General features: G+C 33.8%; 4 protein-coding genes across 7 annotated transcripts; 3 read left to right on the top strand and 1 right to left on the bottom strand.

Moving 5' to 3' along the window:
• Positions 1-386: 386 nt before the first annotated feature.
• On the bottom strand, positions 387-1,529 carry LOC112757735 (uncharacterized). The gene has a single exon (XM_025806291.1). It carries the CDS (start codon positions 1,527-1,529, stop codon positions 387-389), a length of 1,143 nt encoding a protein of 380 aa, XP_025662076.1.
• Positions 1,530-3,737: 2,208 nt separating this feature from the next.
• Positions 3,738-8,017, top strand: LOC140180293 (secreted RxLR effector protein 78-like). The gene is made up of 2 exons (XM_072220756.1): positions 3,738-3,798; positions 7,737-8,017. Exons 1-2 carry the CDS (start codon positions 3,738-3,740, stop codon positions 8,015-8,017), a joined length of 342 nt encoding a protein of 113 aa, XP_072076857.1.
• A 2,347-nt stretch (positions 8,018-10,364) lies between these two features.
• On the top strand, positions 10,365-17,852 carry LOC112755457 (protein RBL). Of its 4 annotated transcripts, none has more exons than XM_025803554.3 (6): positions 10,365-10,822; positions 13,457-13,646; positions 13,975-14,073; positions 15,628-16,715; positions 16,804-17,062; positions 17,266-17,852. In XM_025803554.3, exons 2-6 carry the CDS (start codon positions 13,628-13,630, stop codon positions 17,445-17,447), a joined length of 1,647 nt encoding a protein of 548 aa, XP_025659339.1. In that variant the 5' UTR covers positions 10,365-10,822; positions 13,457-13,627; the 3' UTR covers positions 17,448-17,852. The 4 variants fall into 4 exon arrangements, with proteins under 4 accessions (XP_025659339.1, XP_072077498.1, XP_029149334.1 ...); XM_072221397.1 differs by having other exon boundaries at positions 10,365-12,983; XM_029293501.2 differs by having other exon boundaries at positions 10,386-10,822; positions 13,542-13,646.
• A 2,111-nt stretch (positions 17,853-19,963) lies between these two features.
• Positions 19,964-21,876, top strand: LOC112755456 (tRNA-splicing endonuclease subunit Sen2-1). Its single transcript, XM_025803553.3, has 3 exons — positions 19,964-20,200; positions 20,437-20,521; positions 20,861-21,876. The coding sequence occupies exon 3, from the start codon at positions 20,866-20,868 to the stop codon at positions 21,619-21,621; it is 756 nt and encodes a 251-aa protein (XP_025659338.1). The 5' UTR covers positions 19,964-20,200; positions 20,437-20,521; positions 20,861-20,865; the 3' UTR covers positions 21,622-21,876.
• Positions 21,877-22,091: the final 215 nt, after the last annotated feature.

The following is a 22,091-nucleotide window of genomic DNA, read 5'->3' as shown; positions in this document are numbered from 1 at the left end:
ATAAATGTAAAAAGTTACCTTGGATTCAATGAATGTGCTAAACAATGAAGAGGTGTGCTACTTTTTGTCCATTTTTGAACTAATATTGAGTGCACAACATCGTAGAAGGACGATGACTCTTGTTCATCTTTTCTTTCATAGAGATATATAGCACTTTTTACTTTCTTGATCATTGAATCCCACATATCATGGACCAAATGAAGAGTAGGTGCATCTGTGTCTGTACTTCTTAAAACATCATAAATAGGATTTGTGAAAGCAAGAATATAATCAATTTTTTGCCACCAATTTTCACTCAAAATCTTTTCTGTAACAACTTCAACTCTGCCAATATTATCTTCCTTATATGAAGACCACTTCTCACTTATAACCATCTCTTTGAGGCCTTACTTTAACAACCTAAATCTTTTGAGCATCACAATAGTAGAAGCAAATCGAGTAGGAGCAACATTAAGCAACTTCAATGTATTAAATTCATTGAAAATAGATAACCTCATATGATGATTAATAATAAAATTTTTTATAAAAGAAACATCGTCAGCAATTTGAGTAATCCATGAGCATTCTTGATAAACAAAATTATTCTTCTCTGTATTCTTAGCTGTACAAATGTCCTTTAAAGCAAGGTTGAGAGTATGAACAACACAAGGAGTCCAAAAAACAGATGGAAATTCAGCTTCAATCAATAAACCAGCCGCTTTACAAACCGGCGCATTATCAGTCACAATCTGCACTACATTTGAGAGACCGACTTCTCTTATGACATCTCTTATTTGCTTTGCAACATAATCCTTGTCTCTGATCTCATCTGAACAATCTACAGCTTTCAAAAACATAGGCCCACTTTCAGTTATAGCCATAAAATTAAGAAGAGGCCTTCTTTGGGGATCACTCCATCCATCACTTACAATGCTCGCTCCCTTTCCACTCCATGAATTCTTAGTAGGTTCTAACATTCTCTCCACATGTTGCTTCTCTTTCTCAAGCAAAGTTGTCCTCAATTTATTATATTCAGGAGGAATATAACCATCAATATAATTATTGGCAGCATAAGAAAAAGCTTTGACAAAATACGGATTTTTTGCTAGATGAAAAGGTAATCCAGATGAAAAAAACATTCTAGCAATATGTAAATCTAGAGTCTCCCTTGCATTCATATTAAAAGTTTTCTCTAAAGGTCCAGTAGCTCTTCTTTTTCTTGAATCAATTTCACTTGCATTAGATAAGGGTGGAAGAGGAATTGACTTAGCCTTTTTACTTTCATGCAACAATGTACTTTCACTATCAAGTTTCTTAAGTTCTTCAAGCTTTGTTGATGTAACTTTTGCACAAAATCTAATTCCTTTTCCTGAAATCTTCAATAAATGTGCTCTTACTCTAGTATAAGAACCACTGAATAAAACTTTACAAAATTTACATTGAAATTCAAGATTTCCGCCCCCTTCAATTTTATCTTTCTTTGTTACAAATTTCCATAAAGGCTTATCAACACTTTCTTCAAAATTGTTTTGAACACTCTCTGAACTCATCTCTCACAATCCTACAATAATTTAAAAAATAAAATTATTTTTTTATAATTCAATTTCTTGAGCAAAACAGAACCAAAAAAAGCATTAAGAGAAAACAAAACCAAAGAAAATTATTATATAATACTAAACATTTGTGTAAGTAAGCTGAGTTCATTCCCAGCTATTATTGTTTAATGTTTACTACAAAAGAAACAAATAAAAACATATTATAAAAGGTGCGAATTACCAATGACCACAACAAAACCTTAACAAATAATCCTTCAATATGAACATGATTACTAAGAAGAGAAACATAACCTAAAGCTATGAATCAGGATTAGCATTAGAACCATGATATATATAATAACAGCATATACATAAATGCATATAGAACAAATTATAGTATAGACAAATTGCTATCTAGAGTCTAGACATTTACACTAAAACTCAAAATAAATTGATTTCTAGGAATCTTACAAGTCACTGCATATTCCACTTCATATACATAAGTGCTGAATACTGCCATATTATGTATGCTAAAAAACAAATTAACAATCAATCCAGTTTTTTTCCTCTTGTCTTTTTTCTATCAGTTCTGTGTCTTTCTATTACTTTCTAGTTTCTAATCTTCTCATAGCAGCAGTAAAAAATTATGAAAGAAGTCTCTAACAATATCTAATTCCAGAAGCACAAAACAAAACAAAACCAAACCAAGGAGATGCACATAACAAAATAGAAATCCAAAATCAAATGGAAGCACAAAAATGATAAAACAAATCAGAACCAAAGAGAAGCACAGAGGCCAGAGAAAAATAGAAATACAGAACCAGAAAATTGATTGATGGAAAAATAAATATTCTCCCTTACTTGAAATGGAGGATGCAGAAGAGCACGAGAGCAGGGCAACGGTCACGTTAGAAGTGGTGACCGGAGAGGTGGCGAACACGGCAACGAAGAGGTGGCGAACCGGGGAGTGAACAGCAGCGAACGGCAGCGAACGGCGATGACAAGCACCACAGAAGAAGTGACGGCAGTGAAGAGAAGATGCTGAGATTAAGAGTGAGTGGGTGTGGAGAGAGATGATGAACATCCACGGCGGTGGCGACCGGAGGTGGCGGCGATGGCTGGAGGTGGCGGTAGACTGGCGGTGAGGAGAGGGTGAGTGGGTTGGAGCCACAGAGCCAGAGACGGGTTTGGGGGTGGAGGTGAAAGGTTAGGTTTTTAACTTTTTGTTAAAGTGAAGGGTGAAAGACTGAAAGTGAAATTGATGTTCCAAAATGGCATTGGGCCGTGTCTGGGCCGTGTCTGGGCCGTGTCCGGCCGTGTCTGGGCCGTGTCCGGCTTATTTTTTTGTTTTTTTGGATAGGACACGTTTGGACACGGGAGACACGCGTGTCGAACGAGTGTCTCCATGCGTCGTGTCCGAAATGTGTCCGACACGCCGACACGGCAATTAAACAAAGTGTCCGTGCTTCATAGTAATCCAACCCTTTTGTGAGTATTCTGGTTTTGCAAGGTGCGGTCCAGGCAAGCTATCACTTCAAACCATCCTACAGAAAGGTGTGGATGGCAAAGTAGAAGGCAATTGCACAAATATACGGAGATTGGAAAGAGTCGTACAACAAGGTGCCCAAGCTAATTTAGGCATTGCAGAGCTATTTTCTTGGAACCATTTGTGACATACGCGTCAAACCGTTCTACGATGGTCACCTCCTGGTACGCGACTACAGCATGTTCGACAAAGTTTTTTGCGCTTTTCTGTCATGTGTCGAGACCTTCAAGCATTGCAAGCCATTTGTATCTGTAGATGGCACGCATCTGTATGGCAGGTATGGGAGAGTGTTGCAAATTAGATCAGCTTAACATGATACATAGGAAATTAGACGTTAAGCAAATATTTCTATCTAACTTACAGCTACTTCTACTTAAGTCCTTACTTCCATGTTTATAGCCTACACATGTCCCTAAATTACATATTCTATACTAAGGAAATCCTAATTAGAACGTTATAAATACTAACAACCTAGCACAAGAAAAACAGAGTTCCAAACCAATAATTATGTCATAACAACCTTGCACAAGCAAATATAGTTCTAAATTCCTCCTAGAGACCTATCCTTAAATCATTTAACTACGTTCTTATCACTTAAGGACTACCCCAATAATGGCCATATACTTAGATTAAACAAACAGAACGCAACTAACCTCGAAGTCGGCCACCCTGACGTAATGCGACGTCTCGTTCAGCCTGTTGATGTCTCCGTCGTTTCTCGCCTGGCGCGCCATCACCGTATCAGTCTAAAATAGGGTAGAAAAGGCTTAAAAGAGGGGAGGAAGAGGTTGACTACGTCAAATTGGGACCCGAAATGAAGCTGTAAACGACTTCTACTTATAAGTGCGTACAGGCCTTATCTCATTTATACTGTAAACGAGATATATACGTGTTATGCTGATGGGTCTTATCTCGTTTACAGTGTAAACAAGATAAGACGGGAGAATTTAAATCAGTAATTATTTTTTAAATTATTTATTCTGGTAAAAATTACATTTATTTTATTTATTAAAAATAAATCCTTTTGCTTCCCAACATTTGTTAGATTTTATTAAATTCTTATTTTATTTTTATTTGTTATTTTATTTTTTTCATAAAAACAAAATTTGTTGGATTTAAGATTTTTACGTAGAATATGATAATAAAAAAATACGTTTATTTTAGTTCAGAAATTTTAACTCTAATTTATATAAGTTAAATTATAGTTATGTATGGAATTAAATATAAACAAATCTCATATTATCCTATTAGAAAGGGTGAATTATCTCCTATATAACAAGAGAATCTAGAGTGTTTATCTATTTTTCCTCTCAAATCTATATATTTATTACAAAATTTTCTCCAAAACTTAATACTTTTGCTCCTTAAATTAAAGACCTATAAATCTATCACAAAATCCTTTAAAAATCTATATGTTCTAATACTGTTGAACGTTATATTATGAATAATGAATTTGTAAGTTATAGTATTAATTTCAAAATGTTGAATTGCTTTGCGCACTAATCATGAAGTTAAAATAATTAAGTGCACAACAACATTCTCCTAATTTTTAATGTAAACTTTTTTACCTTTAATTAATTAGGTCCATTATTTGCAAGGATTTGGTTTGCATAATGCAGTAGAAATATTCTGCCAGCTAATTGAATCACATTCATATTATTTTATATTTTGGCTAACAAAAAAGTTAGTATATCAACCTTCAGTTGAATAGAGAGGGAAGAAACGTCGTAATCTAAAGGTTTCATTTCTAGCTGTGATGAGCCCTCTTTATTCCAATAATTCCTGATAATTATATTAAATACTCAAAAGAGAGAAAGCGTAGAAAGAAGGAAAGATAGATATTAACTATTAAGATATACGTATGAATGTACAAATCTATCATTACCAAAAACATCTATTATAACTAAAAATTACTCACTAATATATTTATTTATATTTAATTATTTATATGTATTATGTGATATATTTTTTTATAAAAGAATCAGTTATTAAAATAATTAAACATTTAATTATAAAATATCAAACTTTTAATTTACATAACAATATTAAATTTTTTATGAACACAAAACATTACTTATTACAGTTATCACTGTGTTTTTTATATTTTTATTCATATCTTAAAAAAAATGCAAGTTTAGTTTATTTTTTGAAGTTTGATTATGAATTAGAACTATCTTTAATTATATTATTTATAAATTTTAATTATAAATGTAATTTATTTTTATATATAATTCTGTAGAAAAGTTGATTGGTCATTTTTATTCATGCACAGATGTTTTTGCTTGTGAATATTATTGGGCAAAAAACAGAAATAAACCAAGGGAGAAAATAATTTATGTGAATAAGTCAAAACGAAAACGGTTTCATGAATCCACCAACGTACATTTATATGTAGTTCGAACCAGCTTGGTTCGAATTCCATTTCTACATAATTCGAACCAGTTTGGTTCGAATTATACACAAACACATACACACTAATTCAAACCAAGCTGGTTCGAATTACACACAAACACACGCACACACTAATTCGAACCAGCTTGGTTCGAATTACACACACAGTAATTCATTGTATAATTTGAATTATGCTGTTAAAAAATTAATAATTTAAAAATAAAAAAATATATTTTTTATTTCATACGTTAAAAAAAACTAACAGAATATTTAATTACGAGACTTCTTTAAAATATTAATGAGCTATCAATTCGAATTCCATATAATACTTTTCTGTCCATTTTTAATAGTTCATGAATATTTTTTAATAAATTTTTTTAATAAATTCTTTTAAATTATACTACAAAAAATATTTTATCCTATGCAAAACAATTTAAAAAAAATGGCTTAAAAAATATTAGGAGTACTATAAAAATTTGTAATGTTATAATAACTTAGGTAAATACATGCATGTACTCAAATTTTAAATAAAATATTCTACATAATCAATAATAATTTAGAAATGAAAGAAAATATTTTATTCCATACAAAATAATTAAAAAATATATTTTATTCTATACAAAATAATTTTAAAAAATGGCTTAAAAGATGTTATGAATACTATAAAAGTTTGTAATATTCTAGTGATTTAGGTAAATACATGATAAAAATATTTTTTCTTTAATTTCTAAATTATTAGTAACTATGTAGAGTATTTCTTTAATGTCCTAAGTCATTAGGACATTACAAATTTTTATAGTACTTCTAATATCTTTTAAGCCATTTTTTAAATTATTTTGCATAGAATAAAATATTTTTTTGTGGTATAATTTAAATAAATTTATTAAAAAATATTCATGAGCTATCAAGAATGGGCAGAAGAGTATTGTATAGAATTCGAAAATTATCATGAATATTTTTTAATAAATTTATTTAAATTATACCACAAAAAATATTTTATTCTATGCAAAATAATTTAAAAAATGGCTTAAAAGATATTAGAAGTACTATAAAAATTTGTAATGTCCTAATGACTTAGGACATTAAAGAAATACTCCACATAGTCACTAATAATTTAGAAATTAAAGAAAAAATATTTTTATCATGTATTTACCTAAATCACTAGAATATTATAGATTTTTATAGTACTCATAACATCTTTTAAGCCATTTTTTAAAATTATTTTGTATAGAATAAAATATATTTTTTAATTATTTTGTATGGAATAAAATATTTTCTTTCAATTCTAAATTATTATTGACTATGTAGAATATTTTATTTAAAATTTGAGTACATGCATGTATTTACCTAAGTTATTATAACATTACAAATTTTTATAATACTCCTAACATTTTTTAAGCAATTTTTTAAAATTGTTTTGCATAGGATAAAATATTTTTTGTAGTATAATTTAAAAAAATTTATTAAAAAAATTTATTAAAAAATATTCATGAACTATTAAAAATGGACAGAAAAGTATTGTATGGAATTCGAATTGATAGCTCATTAATATTTTAAAGAAGTCTCGTAATTAAATATTTTGTTAGCTTTTTTTTAACGTATGAAATAAAATATATATTTTTTTAATTTTTAAATTATTAATTTTTTAATAATTTTTTTAATAAATTATTAATTTTTTAACAGCATAATTCGAATTATACCATGAATTACTGTGTGTGTAATTCGAACCAAGCTGGTTCGAATTAGTGTGTACGTGTGTTTGTGTGTAATTCGAACCAAACTGGTTCGAATTAGTGTGTGCATATGTTTGTGTATAATTCGAACCAAGCTGGTTCGAATTATGTAGAAATGGAGTTTGAACCAAGCTGGTTCGAACTACATATATATGTGCGTTAGTGGATTCATGAAGCAGTTTTCGTTTTGGCTTATTCACGTAAATTATTTTCTCCCTTAGCTTATTTCTGTTTTTTACCCAATATTATTATTTCTTTCGGCTAGAATAAGATTGAAAATACTTTAAACAAAACCTATAAAATTTGTTAGACTGATTTGTTAAAATATTATTTTTACAAAAATAAATTATTTTTAGGTTAAATTTTTAATTATTTATTCATAATAAACTCAATACAAAACACAAAAAAAAAGAGCAGTCAAGACTTAAGATTCTAGTTTCATTTGTTTTTTGTTTATGAAAAAAGAATTTGTGTTTATATGGATTGTAATTTAGTTGTAAGTATGATTATAATATATAAATAATTAAATATTGATTTATATATGTGAAACAGTTAGTTGGCTTAAACTGAGGAAAAAAGAGGCTGCACTAATCAAGCTTGACTTCCAAAAGGCATATGACAGGGTTAAGTGGAGCTTTGTGAACATTGTGCTGCAGAAAATGGGATTTGGGCATAAATGGAGAGCATGGGTGATGGAGTGTGTAGCCACTACGTCTATGTCGGTGCTGATAAATGGCTTGCCATCTAAGCCTTTCAACATGGAAAGAGGTTTGAGGCAAGGTGACCCACTGTCTCCGTTTTTATTTGTGCTGGTGGTGGATGTGCTGCATTGAATGATTGGAGAGGCAGTGAGGAATGGTCGTATATCACCGCTGCAGGTTGGTAGAGATAGGGTACCATTGTCACATCTTCAGTTTGCTGATGACACTATCATCTTCTGCCCACCAGAGGAAGAGACTATAAAGAATTACAAGAGACTTCTGCGATTCTTCGAGTTGATGTCAGGATTGAGTATCAATTTTGATAAGTCCAGCCTGATTCCAATTAATTGTGACGAGCAATGGGTCGAGCGTATGTATAACCTACTGGGTTGTAAGGGGGATGCTCTTCCAGTTAAATACCTTGGAATATCTCTAGGAGCTAATCCGAGGTTGGTGAAGACATGGAAGCCTATCATAGACAAGGTGGAGGAGAAACTCAGCTTGTGGAAGGCTAAGGTGCTAAACAAAGCCGGAAAGTTGGTACTTATCAAATCTGTGCTGAACAGTCTGCCAGTATACTATTTGAGCTTGTTCAAGATGCCGAAAGCTGTTGCTGAGAAATTGATTTCGCTACAGAGAAGATTCTTGTGGAGCTCAGAAGAGGGAAGGACTGGTATGGCATTAGTAAGGTGGGAAGTGGTCCAGACGCCGAAGAAACTAGGTGGACTGGGAGTAGGGGACGCTATGGTTCGAAACACAGCGCTGTTGTTTAAGTGGTGGTGGCGATTTGCAAAGGAAGATTGCCCATTGTGGAAAAAAGTTGTAGTTTCTTGTCATAATCTAAACCCCAATGAGCCTCTGTCGACTCAAGAACCGCCTACTAGAGGAGGACCATGGAAGGATATTTGCCAGTTACACATTATGAACCAACATCTAAGGGATAAGATGGTCGCAGGCCTGTCCATGGAGGTTGGAGATGGGCATCGGACACGTTTTTGGGAGGATGCATGGGTGATTGATGGACCTCTGAAGATTCGGTTCCCGAGGCTTTTCTCTGTTTCAAACCAGTGTGGATCCGTTATAGGGGACTGTGGTTTTTGGGATGGGCTTGAGTGGATTTGGAACTTCCAATGGAGGCGAGAACTCTTCCAATGGGAGTTGGAATCACTGAGTGCATTACATGAGGTTTTGAGACCTGTGAAATTATTTCATAACAGAGAGGACAGAGTGGTGTGGAAATATGATAGGCGAGGTGTTTTTACAACTAACTCATTTGTGCAGGTGATGCAGGAGGAACTGATCCCAGCGGAGGTAACCAGCTATAGCTTCACCATGACTATTTGGAAGGGGCTGGTTCCGCCTAGAGTGGAGCTCTTTGTCTGGTTTGTTCTGATAGGAAGAGTGAATACAAAGGACAGGTTGAGCCGGTTTGAAATTATCAGCCAGGAAGATGTTACATGTGTCCTTTGTAACAACGGGGTGGAGGATGTACATCACTTGTTTTTAGGATGTATCTTTGCATGGCAGGTATGGAGTGCTTGGATTTTAGCCTTTGGCCGACGGTGGTCTTACCCGGGATCGATGAAAGAACACTTTCTTAGTTGGACAGAAGAACCGCGAAGGATGGAAGAGCGTAATCACCGGTTGAGGTGCTTCTGCGCGATCGTCTGGAACTTATGGTTGGAAAGAAATAGACGGATTTTTCAGCACACAAGGAAAGGAGTTGAAGAAATCATCAACATATCTTCGAGTAGTACTAACGAGTGGAGTGGTAGGGATCTCTTTAGTTGTTGATGGCTATGCCGGAGATGACATAGGAACGGTTTGTGTAGTTATTTTTGTTAGGTCCGCTTGTTTTTAGTTATGTAACCTGGTCGCTCCACTACTATTGTGTTGAGCTGTTTGATTTCAAAAAAAATATTGATTTATATGAATAAATTATGATTTATAAATTTTAGAATATATCTAATAATTTTTAAAATTTTTTAATTTATTTATTATTTTGAATTATAATTTATGAATCAAGTCTTTAAATAAACTTGCCAGTTTGTTGAACTCATAAACAAACTGAAAAAAAGTCTTGAAAAAATAATAAATCTAGATTTGAGATATATTTACAATATGAGCCAGCCTCCGAGTTATGAACCTCTTATTTAGGTTTTACACAAAATTAATTGATCTTTGTGATGTAACTTGTAATTGTAAGCAATAAGATAGATAATGCACATCGATTGATTTTTATGGTTGTCCTTCCAATGGTGGTGTTGGTGATGGGATTGTGTCAAAATCGATGTTCTGAAAACCGGACCGGATCGGTTCAACTTCGAACCGGCAACATTAGCAGTCCGATCAGACATATAAAACCGCCGTTTAAAAAATTGGTGAAAAATCGTTGAACCAGACAAGAATCGGCTGGTTGAACCGAACCGGAACCCGCCGGTTTAGACAAAAACGGAAGCTCCTTCGTTTCTTTCTCCCTTTCCCCCCCTCTCTTTCTTTCATTCAGAAAGAAATCAAATCACACAACCCCAGCCAAAAAACCCTAGCACTGTAAGCCTGCACCACCGCCGCAAGGAGTGGCATACTGCCGCGTCCGTCGCACTCAAAGTTCGCCATCCGTCCGTCTATCTAGCTTCCCTCGTGATCCAAGTCTTCAACCCCTGTTCGCTGTCACCGATCGCGGCTGCTTCCTCGACCTCGGCGTCCGTCGTCTTTGTCTGCTCAGCGGCGCATCCGTCGCCGTTTGTTTGCCGTTCACGTTCGCGTCTTCGTTCAGCTGTCGTCTTCGTTCGCGTTCTTCGCCGTTCACGTTCGCTCGCCGTTCACCGTTCGAGTTCGCAGTCGTGTTCGGCTGGAAGCCACGTTGCTCTGCTTCAAACACTGCGACCAACCCGCGCGCTCCACCTAGCCGTTGAACTGCTCTCTTTTGTCGCCGCCGTGAGTTCCCTAAACCCGCCACCAGACAATACACTCACACAACACCAATACTCTGCTTCAAACTATGCAACTTATGATTTCCATTACAATAAGTAACTATTTGATTTGGTAGTGGTTTGGATTATTTCATAGATTGAATTAAAGTTACAATAATTATGTTCTCTTCTCTATCACATTGATACTAAGCTTTAAATTCTCTTATTTTGTTTTAATTTTACTGCACTCAACATGTTTGATGAAATGCTTTAACCATATTTCTGGTTGGTTTTATAATTTCTAGCTTTTAGAAACTTAGTAAGTTGATTGCATGTGAAATTAGAATAATTGGATCTTAGTAATTAGAAAATTTTAGCTGCACAAATAGCATCTTTGCAGAAAACATATTAGCATGATGATTCCACTTGCATTAGTGTTCTTCTGGTAAATTTTAACTGTTATTGTGAATTTGTTAATTTGCTAATTGTTCTTGTGTTGTTGTTCTGTTGTTCTTCTGTTACTTTTAATTTTTTTGTTTTTGTTGTGATTTTCTGTTCTTGATTTAAGCTGTGATTGAAGGTTCTTTGGTTTTGGTATTCTTCACTTTCCTGTAAGCTTAGCTTTTAATTTTTTGAGCATACACGGATCAAATCATTGTTTTCAGCAATGGTGATTTTTATATTTTTTTTGGGTTGCTTTGTTTTAAATGTTCCCATTGTTGTTGTGTTTTTGCTGTGATTTAAATGTTCTTTTGATTCTTTTTTTTTTTTTTTCCGAATGCCCAGTCAGTACTTGGTTGATTGGTTTTGCTCACTGAATGTATTTGATGATAAATTTTAAATTGATAACTCTATTACTGCTTTACTGTCTGTTTCTGTAGTTAAATTTTATTAAAGTTTCTTGAATTTGCACTGCTTATGTTATTGATTCACTGTTCCTTCATTGCTTTTTTTTTTTGTTAATCATTGTGATGAGCTTTGTTAAAATTGGGTTGAAAACTACTAATCTTTCTTCATTTTTCACTGTTCTAACTTCTGTTCTTATTAAAAGATTTGCAATTGGTGATCTTTTGATTTATTATATGCTTCATGTTTTCATTGTTCTGTTCTTATGAAGAAAAAATTTGCAATTAGTGATTGTATGATTCATGTTTTGATTGTTTTGTTATATAAACAAAATTCTGTTTTCATTGTTTGGTTGCACTGTCCCTGTTCTTGATCTCCGCCGACTTGCTACCACTCCTTTGTGTTGGATTCTTTTTGTTTCAGGCTTTGTTGTGTTTTTGTTTCAGCCTCTGTTGTGTTGTGTGTTTGTTTCGGGCTCTGTTGTGTGTTTATTGTGCAACACTATCATTTTTGGTTTTACTTTTTGACCTATCTACATTAAGACAATATTCTCTATCTTTAACTTGTGCATTGTAATTCAATCCAGATATTTTTAATGGAAGTATAATTATGTTAATTGTCAACAAATTTGCAGCAAGTTATTGCATATTTTGATGATTAATTACATTTAGTTGGTGATATTTTATGTAGGGTTTTAAATTTGAAAGATATTTAGGATGTTTATTTATAATTTATTTATTTTATTATGAAACGGTTTTTCCGGTTGAATCACGGTTAGACCAATTGGACCAGTAAACCAATGAACTAGTGACTAAAACGGTTTGATGACCGGTCCGGTTTTCAGAACCTTGGTCAAAATCATTGTTCTAAAAGCCAAATGAAATTAGGAAGGAGTGTGTTACGGAAATAAATCCTTTTAAATTTTTTTTAATGTAATTTTTTATTTTTTTTATTTTATTTATAAATTAATTACAAAAAATTATTTTTTATTCTCTCAAATAAAAAAATGGAGAGAATCTATTTTCGTGTTCTACTGCTCTCTTAATTCGGTCCTTAGAATATAATGGTTCCTTTCAAGAACCGGTTTCGAATTGGAAAAGCGTCCTAAAACCGTTGTTCTGGTTCAAAAAAATTGGCTCGGACCAAAACGAGTCCTGAAAAAAGCCGATATCGAACCATAACCCCACCCAACCCATTCTCCACACTCCTCTCCCTCCTCTCTCGCATCAGCGTCTTTCTCCTCTCTCTCATTGAGCCGGCGCCTCCCGTCGCGGCCGTGCGTTGCGCCGTGTTGTCCATTGATTCGGCTGTGTTCTTCTTCCACCGCTGCCTCAGTTCCGGTAGGTCCTCTGTCCTTTGATCACATGCTCTGCTCTTCTTGCTGTGTTGTTGAGTTGTTATTGCCTCATCTGTTTTTGTAATTTGTTGTGTTCTTTGTGCTTTTGTTGCTGTGATGTTGAGTTTTTGTTGCTGTTGCTTCTGTTTAGATGTTACTGTTGCTGTGTTGTTATTGATGATAAACTTTGATGTTGAGCAAAGTATTCCATGGCATTAGGGTACTTGTCACGAGAAAATACACACTTTACCCTCACCTAAATAGTTCATGGTTGAAAATGGTAGATTATTCTAATTACTGGTTGTTTGTTGAAATAGCATTGAGCAATGTGTTTTACTTTTAATCCAACGGGTATTACAACTTTAGGTGAGGACACTATCGAATGCCAAAAGCCTAAAACACACCTATTTGGGTCTGATTTCAATTCCACTGTTTTAGGAAGATTGATTTCTCATGTTATTTCACTTCCTTTGTCAGTATAATAAGGCAGCACCTTCTGATCATCGTGAGAATCGTTGCAGCCTTAACCTGTTTTGCCTTTGTTTGTTGTTGCCGGCACAAGAGTTTGTGCTGTTGTCGGAGCAAGACCCCTCAAAGTTGCTGTTGGCTCCTCGGCCTCCTCAATGTACCTTTGAATTTCGTGGAACAATGAACACGCCCATTATTGGTTAGTTTTCTTCCTTTTATTCCTCTCGTTCTTCACTTCATTGAGTTCTGAGGACTTTTTCACTTGTTTCAGCTATATTTTCCCTTTTTTCCCCCCTGGCTACCTTACTTTGATGATTTGTCATAAACATATTTTTCTTCTATTTTCGAAGTTGATGTTTGAACTTTGTAAACTATGCCCGGAAATTAACAAATTAAGGGTTGGTGCGGCTAAAAAAGACAGTGGTGATTCTGTTGTGTCTATGCTTTTTTTTTATATTTTAATTTTTGTTTTTGTTTGCTTAGTTGTCCCTTCTTTCTGAAACCATTATTGTGTGAATGTATTGAAGATCCGTTGCAGGGAGACTTCCCCGAAGTGATTGAGGAGTATTTGGAGCATGGCTGTATGAAATGTATTGCCTTCAATCGCCGCGGTACCCTTCTTGCTGGTAAACACACTAATGAACTGTTTAAAAAAGCCTAATACTCTTATTTTATACTTGAATTGCCTTTACAAATGAACTGTTTGTCACTTTTGAATGGAACTTTTGTGATCAAGTAACTTTTCTCTAGTTGTTCAGAAGAATAGAATAACATATTTCAACTTATGTTGGGGTGAGATATAGTAATCATTGGATTTAAGGGTGGAGAGTCTATGCTTAATTTTAGTAGTTTGGCTTGTTTGTAATTCATGTTATTGGCTTGAAATAATTGGCAGGACTTTATGAGTGCATTTTGCTTTGCAACTGGTAACTTTGTGTTGAGAACTTATATTATTGGTAACCCTCTTTATATGGATTAATTACATAATAAAGACAAGCTTAAGAGATATTTGCAGATTAATACCCATGTAATTATGGCTGTAATTGACTTGATATGCCTGTGTGGTCTAATTTACACATAGAAAGTAAAGAAAGAAAAAGAAAAATAGATTAGGTTTCTACCTGATAATCCTAATATGCTCAAGTGCTTTGCCCACTGCTAAGCAGCAACTTTTCCTAATATGCCACAATTTCAGCAGTTTCTTTGCTCTCTAGAACTCATGATGGGATGCTAGGATCCAGGAGTTGAAGGAGGTTCAGTACCATTAGCATGGGTGCTATGTCTAGGGATCCTGGTGGGTTGTTAGGAATTAGGATCCAATTGAAATATATGGAACTTTAGTATAAAAATGCATGTATGGGATTCACAGGAGGGTTTATAAGGCATTGGGTTCTCTAATTGTGAATTTGTGATAGCTAATTTTTGGGGTGTGGTTCTTCAATGGTATTAGATATACCCTCAAAATTAGGAAAAATTTTCCCTGACCAAAGTTACCTTTCTTGTCACTGGTTAACCAAACATAATGTATTAATAAAATTAAAACCTTTTTGTTTACTCCATTCTAAATGCAAACACAATTAGTGTGTTTTGCTTAAGAGCCTTCCTGATATAATTTTTAGAATGTTAGTTTCTGTGAACTTATGGTGTGTTGAACATTTGTAGACTATCATGACTTCAGGATTTTCTGATGGTATTGTCTTGTATAAAGTTTAAACTTCTACTATTGATGATTGGCTTTTGTTATATTAACTGCTTGTTGGGATACCATTAATAGTGCGATTAAAATATCAAATTTATTTGACCTACCTCCACTATTAAAATAAAAAGCAAGCTGTATAACGATTAGATTTTGTATTTTACGCTCTACAGTTCCTAATTTTTCATACCATTCAGTAAGGGCAGAGGTGCATCTGCTATAATTATTTGCAGGCTGTAATGTTTGTTCTGGTTTAATCTATTATTGTGTATTGATGGCGTGTCTATTTAGTGATTTTGGTTTTGGTAAATATTACCGCTACTGCTGAACTTTTATGGCATGTTTGGTTGGGGTTAAACTTTACCAAAATGAGTTTCACGTGCAAATTTTTACATGAAAGTGGGGGCACAATTATTACTAGTTGGAGATACTATGTGTCGTCAACTTACGTGCTCTTTATTATTATTTTTTTTAATTGAATCAGCTGGGTGCAATGATGGAAGTTGTGTTGTCTGGGATTTTGAAACCCGGGGAGTTGCTAAAGAGCTTCGGGATAATGAATGTTCTTCTCCCATAACCAGTGTCTGTTGGTCAAAGTGCGGTAATCGAATTCTTGTATCTGCTGCCGACAAATCGTTATCATTATGGGATGTTTTGAGCGGTAAAAGAATGACAAGAATAGTCTTGCAACAAACCTCTCTACAAGCCCGTCTTCATCCAGGTTCCTCTATGCCGTCTCTATGCTTAGCATGCCCTCTCTCGTGTGCTCCAATGATTGTTGATTTGAATACAGGCAACACAACTTCACTTAAAGTTTCTGTCTCAGAGATATCCAATGGACCAAACCTTCCATCGCGTAACAAGTGTTCTGATGGAATTACCTCCTTCACACCAACTGCTGCTTGCTTTAGTAAGTATGGCAGTCTGGTTTATGTGGGGAACTCAAAAGGGGAAATTCTTGTAATTGATCATAAAGATGGTGAAGTGCGTGCCATGGTTCCTATCTCTGGTGGTTCTGTAGTGAAGAACATTGTGTTCAGCAGGAATGGACAGTATCTACTTACAAACTCAAATGATCGAGTAATCAGGATCTATGAAAATCTTCTTCCCTTGAAAGAGGAAGTAAGGGCACTTGATGACCTTAATAAGAACTTCAACGATCTTGATGGAGTTGAGAAGTTGAAGGCTGTAGGAACAAAATGCTTAACTTTATTTCGGGAATTTCAAGATTCAATTACAAAGGTGCACTGGAAAGCGCCCTGTTTCAGTGGTGATGGTGAGTGGGTTGTCGGGGGTTCTGCTAGCAAAGGAGAACACAAGATTTACATTTGGGATAGGGCTGGGCATCTTGTGAAAATTCTTGAAGGGCCTAAGGAAGCTCTTATTGATTTAGCATGGCATCCTGTACGTCCTATTGTTGTATCTGTTTCTTTGAATGGAATAGTTTACATTTGGGCTAAAGATTATACTGAGAATTGGAGTGCATTTGCTCCCGATTTCAAAGAGCTTGAGGAAAACGAGGAGTATGTAGAGCGAGAAGATGAATTTGATTTGATTCCTGAAACCGAGAAGGTAAGAGGTTGCTAGATTATTGGTCATGCTGTCCTTCTCTTTCGTTTTTCTTCTCCCGTTGTTTAGTCCTTAGTTCATATGCACGTAGGTAAAAGGTTCTGATGTTAATGAAGATGAAGTTGTTGACATTGTAACGGTGGAGGAAGATGCTGCTTTCAGCGACTCTGATATGTCTCAAGAAGAGTTATGTTTCTTGCCAGCAACTCCCAGTCGTGATGTTCCTGAACAAGATAAGTGTCTAGAAAGTTCTTCAAAGCTAGTGGACAGTACCAACACTGGATCCCCACTTTCAGAAGAAGCTGGGCCAAATGGACATATGCCGAATCAAGCCTCAAGTCCAGTTGAAGGTAAAATCGTCCCTTATGCTTGTAGATGTGTATTTTAGATTGCTTAAAATTGCTATTTCGACAAGAAAAATTGTGACACCTGCAGTTAAATTTATTTCGTCTCGTTTCATTTGGCTATACGTCTTGAAATTTTGAACCCCGCTTGCGTAAACTACATAGACTTTTGCATTTTAGGAATTTGGCACTTAAATTTTCTTTTGCAGATGATGCTGGTGGTGCACGTGTTAAAAGAAAACGGAAACCTTCTGAGAAGGTGTTGGAGTTACAGGCAGAAAAAATAAAGAAACCATCAAAACCTAGCAAATCCTCTAAACCTAAAGGCAAATCTTTGGTTGATCAGGATAATAGTAATGGTTTTGACGGTGTTGAACTTACAGACGAATAATAGCAGATTGCAATTTCTTCTGTGTTGGAAAAAAAAGACATTGTACTATAGTTTACTTTCTTTTCATATCTAGGATCCTGACAAGAGAAAGTTAATGGTTAGAAATCACATAGTATGGATTGGTCACGTGAATGTTTTATTGAATTGATCATGGAACTAAGCGTTTTTGTATAGTTGAATTGGTAAAAGCTTAGTTTAGTTGAACTAATTTTTAGTTAGTTTCAGAACTTGTTGGGTTTATTGGTTTTAATTGTAATGCACAAGTGCCATTTCCGTAGTATGTGGATGGACTCCAGTAATGCTACATATCTGGCCAGTTTTAGCCAACTTGTAGAGTTGTAGCCTATTTAAAACATGAATGTTTTATTATTACTGTCATTTAGATATGACGAGCCTGTTCATTTAGATGTGCTGTGTTAATTGGCATTTGTTATTATTACTATCATTTAGATATGACGAGCCTGTTCATTTAGATGTGCTGTGTTAATTGGCCTTTGGTCCTAAAGCTTTTTTAGTATTCAGTCACATGTATATTATAGATCTAATATTGCAAATGTTGCCTGTGATGAACATACATAGGTAATGACTAACTAATTAAATCAATTTGAGCACCAGAATATGATATCCGATATTGCTTATTATATTAATGAGATTGTTTTTCCATTCTAATCAAGAAGGATGTGGTCACCTTAGCTTATATTTTTTTCTTTTTCTATAGTATCTCCCAATTCAATAGGCCAAGAACTATGGATCTGAGTTTCATTAAGGGTTTATTGTGGGCTAATGGATTGTTGTATGTGCAATGTAGGATTCAAATTCCCGATAATTACTTACGCATAAGATTCGATGGTCCTAGAACGTTTGGACTATCTAATGCTCTAGTAACAAAACATTTTTTTTTAATTTTTTAATAATTATTAAATAATTTTTATTTAATTTTAATTACAACTTAATCTTTTATATATTATTTAATTATTAAATCTACGATTTATTTTATAAATTATTTTATTGTTTATTTATTATTTTATTAATAATTAGAAACAAAAATAACAATGAAATAATTTTTTCATTAATCGTGACCTTCGTATATATTTTGGCCATGCAATGAGTTTTTTGTCCTTAAACGCAAGAAAACAATCGAATTATGCTGTAGAATGAGTTTTATCAAAATTTAATTGATACATAATCGATTGAATTTTATAAGTGATTAAAGGTATTTTCGTATTCAATCGATTGAATTGAGAACTGCAATATGTATTAAGCCGTTATAACTTTTTTCGCCCTTTTTTTATAAATTATTATCTTAATATTCATCTATCTTATCGTTAAAATTCCATCTTCAATTTTTTAAGTTCTTATTTTTTTTGGTGAACCTTTTAAGTTCTTATTTTGATTTAGATATCATAGTTCAATATTAATATTAACAATTAGTGAATAATCTATCATCAATTTATTTTTCAATTACCCAATTCTACCATTGTAATCGTTTATCAATCTCCTTGATTATCAACTTGTTCATAGCTTCTGTTTATCGTTTATCCATCTCCTCAATATCCCATTTTTTAGAGAATTCTATTCCAAGGGTTAGTCAATGCAAAACACATTACTCTAAAGAATAGTAGGAAATTAAAAAAAAAAATCTACATAAGAATTAAAAAATATTAATTTATGTCACAAACATCTAAGGAATGGAAATAACCTTAATATATGCAAACATATAAATAAAATGCAAACAAATAAAAAATAAAAAATATTTTTTTATAAACAATTAATTATATAAAATAAAATATAATTTACAAGACATAATATTTGTATGGCATGATTGTTGAAATAATAAATGAAAATGACATTACTTCATCATAAAAATGTGAGTTTTTTTAAATCGTTAAACCATTAATCATACCAATCGATTAAATACTCAAATACTCTTAATCACGTACAAAATTCAATCGATTTTATTACATAACCAATCGATTGAATAAGAAAATACTCTTGTTGCTTTGCGAAATTCAATTGATTGAATTTTGAGAAAACTCATATTGCCGTGTGCGATATTCAATCAATTGTATTGTACGTCTAATCAATTAAATTACCAAGGAACACGAGATCTAACGGATCAAGGACAAAAAAAATCGTTGATTCGCATTGTCAAAATATTTATGAAAGCTTACGATTAATAAAAGATCTGTTTCGTTGTTTTTATTTCTAATAGTTAATAAATATGATAGATGAATAATAAAATAATAATTTATAAAATAGATAGTAAATATAATAATTAAATAATATATAAAAGATTAAGTTGTAATTAAAATTAAATAAGGGGTAATTAGCCAGTATTAAAAAATTTTTAAAAATATATATTTTATTGTTACATTAGCTTATATATAATCACACGTAGGGTTGATTTAAAAAAAAAAATTTAAATCGGACTAAAATAGGAAGCAAAGCTAAGTGTTATTTTTGGTCAGAAAAGCAAAGCAAAGCTTAAAAAACATGGTGATGGCTGTGGGCTCGACCTGGGCTTGAGGCTCACTGGATACGGGAACAATTCTGTTTGCTTCGGGTTCGGGTATGGTGGGTGTGTCCGGGCATCCGTTTGCGCCTGGAAGCCCGTGACAAAAAAAAAAAAACCCCCTAAAACCCTTGACTCCTCGCTGGTTACTCCCTGCTTCCTCTCTGGTGACTCCCTCAGCCTCCACTCCGCCATTCGCACAAGCCTCGCCATCTTCTTGTCACCCTCTCCCTCTCTTCGGGTCTGCTTCTCCCTCTTTAATTCTTTTTACCCTTTGGAGTCACTTGAATCTGAATGTGAACTGATTTTTGTTCATTTAAATTTGGTATCATTGTTCTGGTTAACTAACAAAACAGTGTAGCTAAACGCAGAGCAAATATGAAATACAGTATTTAATCTTGAATTATTGTTTGTGTATTTTGAATGATTGATAATGATCCTGACTCATGTATTTGATTCCTTCGGGATTTGAATTAGGTGGATCTGCAGCTCTATAATTGGACCTTTTTATTATTGAAGGTGTTGGAGGAGGGCTAGGATTGCTTGACCTTAAGATATTGAGGTGTGCTTTGAACACCAACATTTCGTCATTCCCTCTTTTTTCTTCTCTGCATTAAAGATTCAGAGTTGAATTGTAAAGTAACTTATTTTACAAAAAAAAATGGATATTAGAAGAATGCAGAAGAACATTCATATTTGATACACTCTTAGGCATTATTAGAAGTTTGTTACCTGATTAGTCCATAAATAAGGGCCTTAACTATAGTAATTGTTAACATGATTACTGAATAATTAGGTATTAGTTACTTGATTAGTCTGTAAATAACTGCCTTAGCTGTTGTAAACATATGATGATTGTTGAATAATTGTCAATTGAAAAATGTGTTTAATGTTTTTTAAGGTCAAATGGTGCCAAGATGGAAAGGAAAAGATGCAAAAGCTAAAAAGGATGCAGAAGCTGAAGCACTTAAAGAACCAATGTCAAATATAATATCTGAACTTCAGTCCTCTCTAGTTCAATCAGATGCATATGGAATATTGTCCAACAAAAGTGTTCACTATGCAGCGGGAGCAGAACAAATTGTGTTGCTTGATAAAGCATGCTTTGGTAGACCAGTGGGAACGGTTGAAAAGGACAAAGTGTGGTTTCAATTAAGCTTGGAAGAAGCATTTTTCCTATGTTACTCTATGAATTGCTTGAAGATTAATGGTGGCAATCGGATTCCCCGAACCAATGAAGACCTATGGCATTACATGAAGTCCAGGAAAGAAACATTCCCAAATTTCTTCAAGGCTTATTCTCATCTTAGAATGAAAAATTGGGTTGTGAGGTCGGGCTTTCAGTACGGTGTTGACTTCGTTGTGTATCGTCATCATCCATCTCGTGTTCATTCAGAGTACGGTGTACTTGTTTTATCAGATGGGGAGACCGTGAAAGATGTAAATGGAAGATTGAGAGTATGGTCTGATGTTCATTGCGCAACGCGATTAGTTGGAAGTGTTGCAAAGACCTTGTTGGTCCTATACATCAGTAAAAATGGTAGCAGGGATGACTCACCATCATGCTTGGCTGACTCACCATCATGCTTGGCTAACTACACTGTCGAAGAGCGCACGATCGCCAGATGGAGTCCGGAACAATGTCGTGAAAGTTGCAGGTAGCATAACCAGGGAATATTACTCGGTGGTACACGTACAATGTCACTTCATTGGATACTAATCATACTATATTAATATTTAATATAAATTACAATGTAAAAGAAAATTCATTGTTGTGTTTATACTTTATAGTCTTTGCCCACTCCTCTCTACTTCCATGGATTTATAATTCTTGTGGAGTTTGTGAGTTGGCAAACTACTCCAAGGAGTGTTGGAGCTGTCACAAATAATTAAAACTGCCCAGCACAAGTTTTGTTATTTCTGATTTTGCCACCATTTAACTACTAAGATTTACAATTTTTTTACAAATTATTCCCCAAATTAATCATAAGATCCAGTTTAATTTCCCCCAAAATAATAATTCCAAACTGTTAGAAAATGATTATTCTGGATGAAGATAGTTCAATTTTAAATGGCTGTTCAATGAAACAAGTCGCTTGTCTGGCATGTCAGCAAGTATAGATTTCATTGCA

Source organism: Arachis hypogaea, chromosome 16, assembly GCF_003086295.3.
Source record: "Arachis hypogaea cultivar Tifrunner chromosome 16, arahy.Tifrunner.gnm2.J5K5, whole genome shotgun sequence".
In the NCBI taxonomy this organism is placed as follows: domain Eukaryota; kingdom Viridiplantae; phylum Streptophyta; class Magnoliopsida; order Fabales; family Fabaceae; genus Arachis; species Arachis hypogaea.
This window is presented reverse-complemented; position numbering and strand designations above follow the sequence as displayed.

What these genes read in the sequence shown, in the direction of transcription:
- LOC112757735 (XM_025806291.1), bottom strand. Translation starts at nt 1,529, where the DNA reads ATGAGTTCAGAGAGTGTTCAAAACAATTTTGAAGAAAGTGTTGATAAG.
- LOC140180293 (XM_072220756.1), top strand. Translation starts at nt 3,738, where the DNA reads ATGCGACGTCTCGTTCAGCCTGTTGATGTCTCCGTCGTTTCTCGCCTG. An exon ending in TCGCCTGGCGCGCCATCACC is followed by an intron (nt 3,799 to 7,736) that starts GTATCAGTCTAA and finishes TATGTGAAACAG; the next exon opens with TTAGTTGGCTTAAACTGAGG.
- LOC112755457 (XM_025803554.3), top strand. An exon ending in CCGCGGTACCCTTCTTGCTG is followed by an intron (nt 14,074 to 15,627) that starts GTAAACACACTA and finishes TAATTGAATCAG; the next exon opens with CTGGGTGCAATGATGGAAGT. An exon ending in TGATTCCTGAAACCGAGAAG is followed by an intron (nt 16,716 to 16,803) that starts GTAAGAGGTTGC and finishes ATATGCACGTAG; the next exon opens with GTAAAAGGTTCTGATGTTAA.
- LOC112755456 (XM_025803553.3), top strand. Translation starts at nt 20,866, where the DNA reads ATGGTGCCAAGATGGAAAGGAAAAGATGCAAAAGCTAAAAAGGATGCA.